The 14519-nt window shown below is 50.7% G+C and overlaps 2 protein-coding genes across 7 annotated transcripts in view; both read right to left on the bottom strand.

The window, feature by feature from the left end:
• The window catches only part of Tango2 (transport and golgi organization 2 homolog), a 51775-nt gene that overhangs the window by 21430 nt on the left and 15826 nt on the right, over positions 1–14519 (bottom strand). For 4 of the 6 annotated variants that reach the window (XM_028854157.2, XM_037209916.1, XM_028854159.2 and 1 more), the window contains exon 2: positions 4886–4979. In XM_028854157.2, the coding sequence (XP_028709990.1) occupies positions 4886–4941 (56 nt within the window). In that variant the 5' untranslated portion in view covers positions 4942–4979. Of the gene's footprint in view, positions 1–681; positions 721–4885; positions 4980–14519 lie in introns of all 6 variants that reach the window. The other 2 variants (XM_028854160.2, XM_028854161.2) reach the window with 1 other exon arrangement.
• On the bottom strand, positions 6806–8184 carry LOC114680978. Its single transcript, XM_028854162.2, has one exon. The coding sequence runs from the start codon at positions 7908–7910 to the stop codon at positions 7311–7313; it is 600 nt and encodes a 199-aa protein (XP_028709995.1). The 5' UTR covers positions 7911–8184; the 3' UTR covers positions 6806–7310.

Here is a 14519-nt window from a genome sequence, read left to right as displayed (position 1 = left end):
GCTGAGCCATCTCTCCAGTACCTCAACTGCCTATTTTTAAGCAAGAAATGTGTTTGCCTAATTACTGAAGAACACTAGCTGCTGGGTTGTTTTATCACAGGTTGAACTGCCGATGGTTGGTGGGGACTTTGTAATGCAGGGATGTGCTAGAGAGATGAGCACCCACATCAAGTCCTAGATGAGAGGAGAGACAACTTCCTCAGCTAAAACTTGGAGGGACTGCAGTACCCACGAAGGTTCATCTGTGCTCTGAGCTCAAGTTCCTAGCACCCATGTGAAGGTTGGGTGTCTTTAACTCCAGCCATGGAGCAAGCTGACTAGCTGGGCTACCCACATCGGCGAGCTCTGGATTCAACTGAGAGGCTCTGTCTCGATGCATGAGGAAGAGTGTCAGAAGACTTGCAACATGAACCTCCGGCCTCCACATGCATGTGCACGAACGCATGCACACATGTGCACATGCATACCTCCACACAGACGTGCACCCACATACATGCATGAACACCACATGCTCAAGAAAAACATTTTCAGTTAGAATTCAGCTTTGTGCATGGGAGTTAAACACTGACATTTCCCCGGTTAATGGAAGGGCATGCTTTTACTGCATTTCCATTTATAAAAAAATGCAAGTTTCTCCAGCTCATGGCTCTTTGGGTGAGTGGACAGGGTACACTGACTTACTGTGGTTAATGGTCAATCTTGTCAAAGCTGTTAGGTTGTCTGTAAGAGTATTTCATGTAATCAGTTATAGATCTTGAGATACACACAATTACCAGCCAGAGTAATCGGCATTTATTTTTTCGCTTTTGACCTAGTCCTTCAGGAGGCATTTTGCTGGGTTGAAGTCAGGGCCTGCGTTCAACCCTTAGCTCCAATAATGGCTTGACTGCATTTTATTTTTGCAGTGTTGAGGACGGAAGACAACTCTCTACCACTGAGCTATCAACCCCAAGAATTTCAAGCATCTTTTCCAGTATTTTGTTTTTGTTTTTTGAGACAGGGTTTCTCTGTGTAGTTTTGGTGCCTGTCCTGGATCTCGCTCTGTAGACCAGGCTGGCCTTGAACTCACAGAGATCTGCCTGGCTCTGCCTCCCAAGTGCTGGGATTAAGGGCATGCGCCACCACTGCCTGGCTCCAGTACTGTATGATTCTGACCTGGGAGATTTCTGACCTTTAGGGACGTTTAAACTGCTCTATGGGGACTTTTGTCTTGTGGGATCATGGCAGAAATGTAAAGCACTGCCCAGGCGTCCTCTCAGTGAACAAGCCAGAAGCTAGAAGGCTGCAACGGAGGTGACGGCTGCAGCCTGTCACTGGACATCCCTGGAGCTACCAGAAGCAAACTTCATCCACCAAGCTGGGAAAATATGGTTCGTGTTCATTCACTTGCTCAGGGCTGATTTAGTGAGGTCTGTTAGGCCTCTTTACCTCCATGAGAAACACAGACCAGTGTGCTGTAAGCCGGCAGCGAAGCATCTTCCTTGGAGATATGAGCATCCAAGTACAGGACAAAGTCCCCTGGGAAAGCCATCATGCTGACCGATCTCGGAGCACCGGCTTCCCCTCTGCCATAGTGGATCACCACAGGCCGGCAGCTCCGGCACCAGCAGTTCATTGTCTTGTAGCTCTGCAGGCTGGGAGTCCAGGATCACAGCATCGGCAGGGACGGTTCCCACCAGGGGCCTGTCTGTCTGTCTGTCTTCTCATCTCTTCTCAGGACACCCAGCGTGCTGATTCAGGCCCACTCACGTGGCTTCATTTGACCTCAATCATTTTGAAGGTCTGTCTCTAAAGAGAGCTGTATTCTGATGTACTGCCAGTTAGGATTTCTATCTTTTACTTTTTGGTTTTTTCGAGACAGAGTCTCAGTCTATAGCTGTGAGAAATTGCTGTCCTGGAATTCAGAGGTCCACTTCTCTCTGGAGTGCTGGGATTAAAGGCCTGAACTGCTACACCTGCTTGGAGTTAGAATTTCAAACATAGGAACTATAATATCCTGTGGTTGTGGAGAGCTGTCTAGTTACTTTTCTGTTGCTGTGATAGAACACCATGACCAAGGCAGCTTATAAAAGAAAGTGTTTAATTTGGGGCTTACAGTTTCAGAGGGTCAGAGTCCGTGATGGCCAAGCAAAGGCATGGTGGCAGGAACAGCGACAGCTCATACCTCTTTTTTTTTTTTTTTTTTTTTTTTTAATTATTTTATGTGCATTGGTGTTTTGCCTGCATGTGTGTTTACTTCTTTTAGACCTTAGGGATGTTTATACTGCTCTTTGGGGACTGAGTCTTTCATGATCATGGCAGAAATCTAAAGCACTGCCAGGGTGTCCTCTCAGTGAGGGTGTCAGATTTTGGAATTACAGACAGTTGTGAGCTGCCATGTGGGTGCTGAGAATTGAACCCAGGTCCTTTGAAAGAACAGCCAGTGCTCTTAACCACTGAACCATCTCTTCACCCACTCCCACCCCATCCCCTGCCCCCAGCTATCTTAATCCACAAACTAGAGACAGAGTGAGTCACTGGGAATGCTGGGAATGGCCCCAAGTCTTTTGAAACCCCAAATCTCATCCCCTAGTGACACACCTCCTCCAACAGAGCCACACCTCCTAATCCTTCCCAAAGTGTTTCACCAACTGGGGACCAATTATTAGCCTATGGGAACCATTCTCATTCAAACCCAAGGAGACTTCTCCCACTTCAAAAGCCATCTGTGGCAGTCATAGTAAGTCCTGGGGACCAAGTCTGGCTTGGTGATCAATCTTTTTTTTCTTTCAGAATTTCATGTTGTCCAGGTTGGCCTTACACCTCCTGCTTGCATCCCCAAGTGCTGTGTTTAAAAGATGTGAACCACATCTGGTTTCCAACTGAATGAATAAAGGTTGGCCCCCAGGGTCTCAGACTAATTGGATGTGAAGGTGATTTCCAGTGGGGCCCCAGGTGGTGATTGGTAAGTCCCAGAGATTGCCCCCGGAGGCCAGGATTGCTGGAAGGATGAGGTGGGTGGAGCTGGCCACAGGCACAGGCTCTGAGTATTCCCTGCAGAAAGAGGAACAGCTAAAACCCCAGCCCCCTAAAGCTGGACAGAGATTTCTGGCCCTATGGATCTGTTAACCTCTCAGCGTGGTAGAGAGTAAGCCAGTGAACACATGGGTGACCCAGGCAAGAGGTGGTGGTGGTGTTGTCTCTTGCTGCCACTCTGAGTTGTCCGGCCTGAGCCCACTGTGACTGGGATTCCAGGTCTGCTGCACACTCGGCTCTCACGGGTCTTTACTACCTACTTGTACGTGATGTAAACTCGCCGATTTCTTATCCTTCTTCCTTCCCATTTTAATTTCACCTGCAGGTGGTCTTCAAGGAACAAAGTACCAAGTGGGCTCTGGCCAGCCCTGGGACTCACGTGCCACTCAAGACTAAGGAACTGTTTGTTGGGCTGGGTCACCCCAGATGGAAACACAACTTTGCTTTTGCTGGTGCACGGGAGCTCCCATGAACGTAAGGGGGGAGAGCAGAGGAGCAGGCCGGACCACTGCTCAACTCAGTACGTGAAGGCTCAGACCCATACTCACTGCTTACTTTCTTTTTGATTTTTTCAAGACAAGGTTTCTCTGAGTAGCCTTGGCTGTCCTGGAACTCACTCTGTAGACCAGGCTGGCTTTGAACTCACAGAGATCTGCCTTCCTCTGCCTCCCGAGTGCTGGGATTAAAGGAGTGTGCCACTGCCACCCAGCTTTTTAATTTTAAAGATTGTGTGTTTATGGTGTTCTGCCTACATATATCTGTGCATCCCTGGAGTACCTGGTGTTTCTGTGCAGGCCAGAAGAGGGCACTGTGTTCCTTGGAATTCACGGTACAGATAGTTGTGAACTGCAAGTGGGTGGTGTCCTCTAGCAGAGCAGCAGGCCATCTCCCCAGCACCCCACTGTGGACTAATGCGGGAGTGACACCCAGGGCTCTGCTCTGGGCACTGGAGCGGGGCTGTTTCTCCTGTTTGTTACTGCAGATTCACAGTCTGCTCACTTCTCACCAGCCAGCCCCTCGGTGGGTGTACTTCCCATCACCTTCCCTGCGGGATTCCACCTGCAGACTGGACCCTGACTCCCTTAGATCTTCTGCCAGGGGCCACTAGAACTGCCACCTTCAGCCTGATCCAACTATGCTGCCTGTCCTCTGCAGGAAGAGAACTGCTAACTCCCAGCATTCCTCAGTCACTGTGACAGGCACGGTGTTGCCTCTGCCATTCTGCATAGTGACTCAGCATGAAAACCTCACGGAAACCACTCAGGTCATTGCTATAATGCATCTTAAGTCTGAAAACACTCCAGGCAAATTCGTGAGAGGGGAGTTCTGAAGCCCATTTCTAGCTGTGGGTTAATTCTCTGCCATATTCTCTACATGGACAAATAAACGCTGACATGTCCTGGGGAACAAAGGGGCTACTACTGTCCTGAGTTCACATGTAGGGAAGAGTAGGGCTGGCCCCCCGTTCGCCCTTCCCTGCCCACTGTTTCCCAAGTCCTTGGCTGGTACTCCAGGTTCCTCACTCTTCAGATGGAGAGCCAAAAACCCACGGATGCTTCCCTCAATCTGCTGCTATCCAGATCGCTCACCCAAACCAACTCACTGCCATCACCACCCGAATTCTGCAGCGGTGACCCTGATCACAACCCACAGGACTGCACCTCTTCACTCTGCCCTCCCAGCACCCCACGCTAAGCAGCCACCGTCCAGGACAGCCAGGCCAGGCCTGTGCAGGTGGCCTCCAGAGACCAGGCCCACACACCCAGCAGCCTGCCCTTGTCTCTTGCATACATGGTACCCCAGTGGTGAGGAGCAGCCATGTACCCCAGGCCCAGCAGCACGGCAGAGGCGGAACAAGGGCATTCATTACCTGTATGCGTTTTTGGAAACGGGACGAGGATCAAACTTAAAGAAGATGATGCACATGGGTTGCAAGGGAGGCTTTGCTCACACGGTCACAAGGTCTGTGGGAAAAGGAGAACAGTGAGCCATGAACAGCAGTGTCACGGGGCCTTTCAGATGCCTCAGTGGCCCGGAACACACCACCAGGAGTGGGATAGACAGGTGAGAACCAGGTCCGGTAACTCTGCCACCACGACACTCCCTGACCCTGGGCACACCACACGGGGTGGGGGTGGGGGTGCTGGAAGGGACAACAGCAGCAACAGGAACCACACACAAAGCTAGGGTAAGGGACAGCAAATCCTCTCCCCTAAAATGGCACTGAGGGAGACACTTCACTTCGGCCCACGGCACCCCAAGGCTGGCCCACTCACCTGAGGTGATCTGTGACAGAGTCCTGCAGGCCTTTGTCCAGCACACACTCCTACCACCCCAAAGGACCTATTGTTCTATATACCCACATCAGTAGGCAGAAACCTGTGCTGGGCATGTGCACACACACCTGGGTGCTATGTGAGCGTGGACCCCATGCCTCAGAGCCTCTGGGGCCCAGAAGGCATTTCCCCATACTTTATAGTTCTGAGATTAGACCCAATCTAAATGCACCAACTCTGGAAAGGAGACTCAAAGAACCTCGAAATGTATACAGGTGCAATGACTTGGTGTCATAGTTCCAGGACACAGCCAATGCATCAGCTGAAATCTGGGACAACCAAGAAACTGTTCCAGCACTGAGGAGGCTGAGCGGTGAGCAGAGAGGCAGTGTGCACAGATGTGAGGCCTAAGTGCAGGAATGTGTGTGTCACTCTGCAGACATGTACATTCTATGTCCACGTGCACCTGTGTATGGTATTTGTGCACAGCGTGACACTGTCTGTGTGAGCACATGTGTGTCCACAGGAGACCACCCCTATCACAAAGGCACAGACGGAAGATGCCTCGGAGGTCAGGGTAGCTGGGGGGTCGGGTCAGGCTGTGTTCACACCCAGGCCGTGGTCAGTACTAAGGTGCTAAGCATGGCATGGCCACTTGAGTTTGGGTACCTCCCTAGGAGGCAGCACACATGTAAGATGGGTCTGTGGGTCAGGTTCTTGATGGCTGTCTGTGCAGGAGACCAGCACGAGAAACCCAGGCCCGGTCCAGCCTCTATAGGCTAGGGCAGCTATGTCCCAGGTCTCCATGTAGCTACACAGGGCATCATCATTCTAGATGAGGACCTTCAAAGCCTCTGTGGGCATATTAGGAGAAAGCATGGTTTGGAGACCTGGAGACAGTCTTACTTTTTTAGAAATCCTAACAGCTACTACTGCCTTGGAAGAGGCCCCAGCTCCAGGGAAACCAGGGATATCCCTGGGACAGACACTGGAAATTCTAATTCTTGGGCCTATGAAATGGAATTTTTGCTGACTGTGCCTTGGTTGTCTCCACCACGTCAGGCCTGAGTGCCCCGGGGAAGCAGGCAGGCTTCAGAAAGCCTGCCATGGACAATGCCACAACGTGTCTGCCCCCAGACTATCTGGTAAACTGGGGTGACGGCTTAGTGATGAAGAAAACTGGCTGTGGGGCTAGGGAGGTGCCTCAGTGGCTGAGAGCACTGACTGTCCTTCCAGAGGACCTGGGCTCAGGCCTCAGCACCCACATGGCAGCTCACAACTTTGTGTAATTCTGCAGTTCCAGGGGGACCCAATACTCATGGCAAAACACCAATGCATATAAAATAAAAATAAATAATAATAATAATAATAATAACAACAATAATAATAATAATAAAGAAACAAAACTGGCTGTTCTTCCAGAGGACCCAGGTTCAATCCCCAGCACCCATGTGGTGGCTCACAACCATCTGTAACTCTAGTCTCAGAGCATCTTTTCTGGCCTCTGTGGGTCCTAGGCACACACATGGAGCATACATGAACATGCAGGCAAAACATTCATACACATAATGTTTTTTTAATTAAAAGGGGTGGTCTCTGAGAAATTGTGTGTACCTAGCATTCCATGAAACAGAGACAGAGTCTTGTTCTGGGGCCGGGGACCCTGAAATTCAGTGGCTTTGGCTATCAAGAAAGATTGATATGCATATCACAAACTGGCCATGCTGATTCTAGGAAAACAAAAGCAGTCATGAAAACAGAAGTAGGGTAGAAAAAGTAACAAGAGAACAAACCAGGGTTCACAGAGTACAAAAAGAACTTTTGTAAAGTTCTCTGAGAAATGATGCTACAGGAACTATAGAGCCAGCAGATGTGTGTGTGTGTGTGTGTGTGTGTGTGTGTGTGTGTGTGTGTGTGTGTGTATGTATGTGTGTGTGTGTGTGTGTGTGTGTATGTGTGGCACAGAGAAGTGGCAAATTCACAAGCAGACTGGACACAGCAAATGAGACCGTCCGGCAGTTAGCCAGAGGCAGTGCAAGGAACTGACATCACTCTGGGTCTCAGGAGGTCCATGTTCCTCCTGCCAGCTGCTGTGGATGGGGCTCCCGGACCAACAATACACGCAAAAGTCAGCTCCTGGGCTGTGCACCCAGCTCCTGGGCTGTGCACCCAGCTGCTCCTGGGCTGTGCACCCAGCTGCTCCTGGGCTGTGCACCCAGCTCCTGGGCAGAGCCACTGGTAGAAGTAGTCCTGGCCACTGTCACCAGACACAGCCGGAGAAGAGGGGTTTCTCCAGTTCAGCTGCAGGACCTGCCCTCTTAGCTGGCCCAGGCGGGCGGAGACCAGCCTTGTAGGTGGGAGTGGTGGGGAGGGCCCCACGGTCCACAGGAAGGCCATCGATGTGTCCCCAGGCAGCCTGGAGTTGGAGGTGCTGGCAGAGCCCAGGGCTGCGGCCTTGATGAAGACGCAGTCATTGGGAGAGAAGAACCAGAGGAAAGCCAGCCCCTGGGAGGGGACCATCAGGAACTGCCTTTCTCTCCAATCCCTCACCCCCCACTCAAGCCAGGCCCGCGGCCCGTCAGCCCCTCTGCCCTCTCTGGCCAGCAAACCACCCCGCATGCCTTTCCTACTGTACCCCTCCCACAGCAGACCCTTCTTTCCCCTGAGCCCAGGTATCTCCCCCAAGAAGCTGCTGGCAAGCAGGCCCCTGTGAGTGCCAGGTGTCTCCAACTTAGCACCGATGGAGTGCTGATGCTCAGGGCCTGGTGGGGTCCGCAGACATGCTGCTCTTTTAGGCCCCTTCTTGCTCCTGCTGACCTGCAGGGCTGAGAGCAAACCCCGAGTCCATCCCCTAGCCTCCTGATTACTACACTGTGTACAGGAAAGTGGGTACGTAAATGGTCAAAACCACCTCACAGGGTCAACACCCCTGAGCATGCCAGGCACTTCCCATGGTCCCTGGGGCCAGCGGAGCCCATGGGCCCGCAGGAGACAACATGTATCACAAGGGTCCTCAAAGGCCGTAAGGCTGTGCATGACGGCCGTGTCTCGGGGAGAGACGAGCCTGGTTTTCCTGGTGACACCTCTACCTCGCCTGGAGCCACCCTGGGCTCATTAGCTAATGAGTTCAGTGGAATTTCTGTCTTTGGCACCCAAAAAAAGCCAGAGTGACCAGGGTCATAGAGGATTCTGCAATTGCCTGAGGTCAGATTAGCCCAGTCACCATGGAGAGAGGAGAAAAGGAAAGGAAGCTCCTGGAAGATCTGGAGAAACAGCTCAGCCGAGGGGAGCACTGGCCGCTCTTCGAGGGCCCGGTTCATTTCCCTGCGTGCGCACGGAGGCTGCCAACCCTCTGTGACCTCAGTTCCGGGGAATCCAGGGCCTTTTCTGGGCTCCATGGCCACTGCACATATGTGGTACACAGACATACATGGAGGACAACACCCACACACACATACAATAAAATGGAAAATAAGAACAAAACCTAAAAAACCCCTCTCTGGACATCTGTGGGAACGGGTGAGGAGAGCATGAAGTCCTGCTGAGCACAGGAAGCTGCAGTCCTGAGGACGTCTCTGAAAGCCCCGAACAAGTGCCAGGACAGAGCATGCTAACAAGGGCTAGCCCAGGAACTGGGACCCGTGCCACAGGTCCCTGAGGTTAAAGGGTATGGTGGAGTCCAGAGCCGGAACCTCACACCCACTTGTCACTGGGCAGAGGGCTCACACTGTGTCCTTGGCCTGCCTACAACATCTAGCACTCCACTTCCTGGGGTGACCTCCACCAACACAAGTACACAGCTCTGCCCAGGGCTCTCCTGGCAGCCACCGTGTGTGAGGCACAGCAGGCCTGGGTTACCCACACCCTGCACATACCAACTAGTCTGTCTGGAATGTCTTTGGGGAAAAGTGTCCTCACTGACATGAAGCCTGTGTCACTGTGGCTTGTGAGGGGGGCCTTGGGCCATGTGGTTATCAGCTGGATACAAAGTAAGGTCAGCCACATAGACTCGCAACCCGCCAAACCCACAAATGAAATCCCTGTGAAACCCTGGGTACCCAGGTTAGCAGGCTGCTGGCAAATCCCGCGTGTGTTGTTCCGCACATCGCTGCTGAGAGAACTGAGCAGGGGCGCGCAGCTCCACTGAGAGCTCGCGATAGGAGCCTCTGTCCCTATTACTGCGGATTTTAATCTGCACCCATCCCCTGGGATAAACTATGAACATGGATACAAGAGCCTTTTGAACTCTGTGTCCTCCTTCAAATCTCCTGGAGTGAAGGTGGTCTTGGGGTTTCTTCACCCACACCTAAACCGCAGACCTGCAAGAAGTCACCGCACAGTGGCTCAGGGAGGGGGGGACCTGGTCCAAGGCCATGTGGTGGCCTCTCCTTCCTGAAGAAACACTAGCCTTCTCCCTCCCTTCCCCATCTGAGACCTGCTGGTCACTACACTCCTTCTGAAAGGCTGGACCCTACGCCCATAAAAGGCTCCGCTCCATGCAGGCGACTTCCAGTCAGTCCACTGAGCCTAGTTGTACCTGCCTCTTTGCCCCACCAAGCCATCACCCCCCAAGTGTCTACAGGGCCAGAAACTGTTGTTGCAGCCTGTGCCTGATCACGGGCTGTCTAACTGGTCAAATCCAGACTAAACACAGCCACCCTACACAGGAAGGAGAGGTTAGATCAAAACAAGACAGAAACCCACTAGGGAAGACATTCAATTCTGTAGCTGCAAGTCTGGCATCCAGAACATGCAGTGTGATGTGGGCTCCGCGGGACTTGGCCAGCCCCGGTTCACAGCCTCCAGGTTCTGCCCTCAGTGGCATTTCACATTCCTGGTGCCCTGACACTCAAGGGTCTTTATCGCAACCTATTCTTCATCCTCACAGCTTTACACACCAAGCACTCGAGGAATCTCCTCAGGAAATCCAACCCTGCCACACACTGCCTGGCCTAAGATTTTCCTTTAAAAAAACGAACAACTCTAGGACAGCGGTTCTCAATCTGTGGGTCGCAACCCCTTTGGGTTGACTGACCCTTTCTTAGGGACTGCATATCAGATATTTATATTATGGTTGGGGGTCATCACAACATGAGGAACTGTATTAAAGAGCTGCAGCATTAGGAAAGTTGAGAACCTTTGGTCTAGGAGCAAGCCTCCATGTCCCTGCAATTCTTGCATCCTGTAAGCCTGTAAAACCATCACCATGTGGACATTGACAAGGTCTGCTACTAGCCTGAGAAACCTAGCCACCAGGTCCCCTGGGACCTTGGCTATAGTAGCTCCCAAATGCTTTCATGAAAAGCCAACAAGGAGCTGGGTAGTGGTGGCACACGCCTTTAATCCCAGCACTCGGGAGGCAGAGCCAGGCGGATCTCTGTGAGTTCGAGGCCAGCCTGGGCTACAAAGTGAGCTCCAGGAAAGGTGCAAAGTTACGCAGAGAAACCCTGTCTTAAAAAACCAAAAGAAAAGCCAACAAGGGCTGGAAAGAAGGCTCAGGGCACAAGGGTGCCCTTCCATGGTCCCACCACTGTTTTTGGCTCAGTCCAGGCCAAAGCTTCTCCCAAGCCTCCTAGGCCGGCCTCAAACTCGGGATCCTCCTGCCTCTGACTTCAGTAAATCCTACCGGCGTGCGCCACCACCACCACCACCGGCCGAGTGTAGCTCGGGCCTGAGCTGAGGCTCACAAGGCTACAGGCAAACAGCTTTTTCATGAATTCGTAACACGAACGTTGGGCGCCAGATGTAGCAGGAATCTTAAAAGTTCTTATTAATAAAATCAAACCCGAGGCCAGTTATTGGGGTCAATGCTGGTAGATCAGAGAGACAGAACAAGCCACAGCTATCTTACCTCGCCGGATCCTCAGCTGGTCTTGTTTCCTCAGACTGGAGGCTTCTGAGTCCTCATCCCAATGGCTCTCAGCTGAACTGCTGCTTAAAAGCCTGAATGCTTAACCAGCCACGTGCTTAACCAGCCAAAAGCCTCTAGTTTCTGGTCCTCACGCCTTATATATCTTTCTGCTTTCTACCACCACTCCCTGGGATTAAAGGCTGGCTTTCTGGGATTAAAGGCGTGTGTCACCATGCTTGGCTGTTTCCAATGTGGCCTTGAACTCACAGAGATCCAGAGGGATTTCTATCTCTGGAATGCTAGGATTAAAGGTGTGAGTGCCACCATTTTCTAGCCTTTGTATCTAGTGGCTGTCTGTTCTCTGACCCCAGATAAATTTATTAGAGTACACAACATTTTGGGGAACACAATACCACCACAGGTGTGCACAGCTCTTGTAGAGGATCTGGGCTCAGTTCCCAGGCCCCACATAATGTCTGTACCTCTAGGAGTCTGACAGTCCTCTATCTATAAGCATCGGGCAGTGCACACAGTGCACATAGTTCACACATGCAAGCAACACACTCGGGTACACAAAGTAACAGCAAGAACCGCCCCCCCAGAAGCCGGGCGGTGGTGGTGCACACTTTCAATCCCAGCGCTTGGGAGGCAGAGGCAGGCGAATCTCTGTGAGCTCTGGGACAGGCTCCAAAGCTAACATAGAGAAACCCCATCTGGGAAAAAACAAACAAACAAACAAACAAACAAACAGAAAGAAAGAAAGAGCCCCCAAGAACCCCTGCCTTCCCTAAGCAGCCTGTTTCCAGCACAGCACCCTGGCAGCACACAGCACTCTTCTTTCTGTGTGTGTGTGTGTGTGTGTGTGTGTGTGTGTGTGTGTGTGTGTGTGTGTTTGTGTGTGTGTGGCGCGCTCCAAAACAAACTCATTTTTGGTAGTGGTGTAACAAATTTAAATTGAAAATAGACTCTCTGAAAATAGGGAATAAAAAACAAAACAGGAAGGCTAGTAAACGCTCGGAATTCCAGAGTATGTCCATTGTGCTGGCTAATGTTATGTCAATTTGACACAGACTAGAGTCATCTGAGAGGAGGGATCCCCAACCGAGAAATGCCTCCATAAGACTGGGCTGTAGGCAAGCCTATAGGGCGTTTTCTTAATGTGACCACTGTGGGTGGGGCCATCCCTGGGCTAGTGGTCCTAGGTTCTACAAGAAAGCAGGCTGAGCAAGCTATGGGCAGGACCCCTCCATGGCCTCAGCACCAGCTCCTGTCTCCAGGTTCTTGCCCTGTTGGAGTTCCTGTCCTGACTTCTTGTAAGCCAAATAACCCCTTTCCTTCCAGCTTGCTTTGTTTAGGTGTTTCATCACAACAATAGTAACCCTAACTAAGACACTCCTAGTCAGAGAAGAGTCACAGCTCCCTGAATGCAAAACACTGCACACACATGCAGCATTTTAAAGTCCAACTAGCAACACCAGTCATTCCAAGAGCCTTCCACTGTACTTCACCTGAGAGGAAGGACAAGCTCCTTCCCTGAATGTCACTAGGGAGAATACAGAACCTAAGAGGGCTGATCCCCACTGCTAGGTCTGGGGCTTTACTTTATACTGTCAAGCACAGGTTTGACATCCACAGAACAGCCACACAGATGCCTTAGTCCTGCCTGAACCATCAATCTGGACACCTGGGCCAGAGGGAAGCCCATTTCCCCAATTCTAATACATCTACCAAGTCTCCAGCAGGGAGACAGATCCTGATCTACTAGGGAACTTAAGCCTGACATCTCACTCTTTTCAAGTGAGTTTTGAGTGTTCTACCCTAGAGCCTTTGATTGGGTGAGGTCCTGTCACCTCCCGAAATGCCCGCAAGGTACCTTTCCTGCCATAGTACTAAGTATGTGGCTTGTTTTTGTTGTCGATTATTTATTTATTTATTTATTTATTTATTTATTTATTTATTTATTTATTTTTGAGACAGGGTCTCTCTGTGTAGCCCTGGCTGTCCTGGAACTCACTATGTAGACCAGGCTGGCCTTCAACACAGAGAGCTACCTGTCTCTGCCTCCCAAGATGCCATTAACAGCTCTGGCCACTCTAGCTTTACATACACTTTTAAATATATCCATACAGCCGCGCCCCCCCCCCAAACTACATGCTTTGTCCATATCTTTCATTCTTTTTGCTCCTAATTCTCATTACGAACCTGACTGAATTTCCTCCAACAAACTGATTAGTCCATTAGTTTCGAGTTTATTTAGCTTCATTCAACATTTCAGGACACTAACAGGATGTAGACAGATTATTTGCCAGTCTTTGCCACCTGCGTTTCCAGCAGCATCCTGCCCGTTCAACTACACCAGAAGCGCCCAATGAATGAAACTTAAGACACTCTGGAGCTTCTCTAGCCTACATCTCCAAACTTGTAAGTCCACCTTGCAGAACAGTTCCAAAGGCTTAAAAAACCCACATGGTCAGGTTTAGTTACAAAAACAACCCTACTTTTCCAGCCAGTTTTCCACATTAGTTTCACTGTGACAACATCTGAAAGAAACCACTTGAAGAGGAATAATGATTTTGGCTCATAGTTTCTGACCATTGTGGCAGGGAAGGCATGGTGGAGACCATGACTGAGCATGCAAGAGGCCTCGTGTCATGGGGGACCAAGGAGCAGACAGTAGTTTGGACCAGGGCTAGGTATAACCTTCAAAGACCCACCCTGTCCCTAATGACTGCTGTGGAATAAGCCTTCTGTACATTGTGAATATGTATTATTCTCATTGGTTAATAATTTAATAACTGATTGGCTGATAGCCAGGCAAAAAGTATAGGTGGGAAGATCAGACCAAGAATGATGGGAAGGAGCGTGGAGTCAGGGAGATGCCAGCCAGCCTCTGAGCAAGCAGGACGTGTACAAAATGAGGTAACAAGCAATGAGCCACGTGGCAAAACATAAATAGAAATGGGTTAATTTAGGTTATAAGAGCTGGTTAGTAATAAGCCTGAGCTATCATCTGAACATTTATAAGTAATATAAAAGCCTCTGTGTGTTTATTTGGGAGCAGGTGGTTGAGACACAAAAACTCTGCCTGCATATGGCGTTCCAACATGGGGCTTAAATTTCCACATAAAACCTGACAAAGTTTTAAAAAGGATTCTAGACATACAAGAACAGAGTCAAGCATGGCTTTTCTCCGGTGGGCTCTGTTTGCTGGTGGTGAACAGAGGCACAGCTCCTTTAAGAGACAACTTCCTGGCTCGGTGCTAATGGCAAAAACAGGCAGCTCTTTTAAGAGGCACGACCACCAAACACATATATGGGGTTTGTGAGCAGCGAGTGGCACGCTACTCAGTGGCGGCATGAACCTAGAAACTTCCCAG

This window comes from Peromyscus leucopus, chromosome 12 (assembly GCF_004664715.2).
Source record: "Peromyscus leucopus breed LL Stock chromosome 12, UCI_PerLeu_2.1, whole genome shotgun sequence".
Lineage (NCBI taxonomy): Eukaryota > Metazoa > Chordata > Mammalia > Rodentia > Cricetidae > Peromyscus > Peromyscus leucopus.
Note: the sequence above shows the minus strand (reverse complement) of the source record. Positions and strands in the feature narration are given on the sequence as shown.

Bases quoted from the DNA above. Each gene is read 5' to 3' on its own strand.
- LOC114680978 (XM_028854162.2), bottom strand. From the start codon at position 7,910: ATGCGGGGTGGTTTGCTGGCCAGAGAGGGCAGAGGGGCTGACGGGCCG.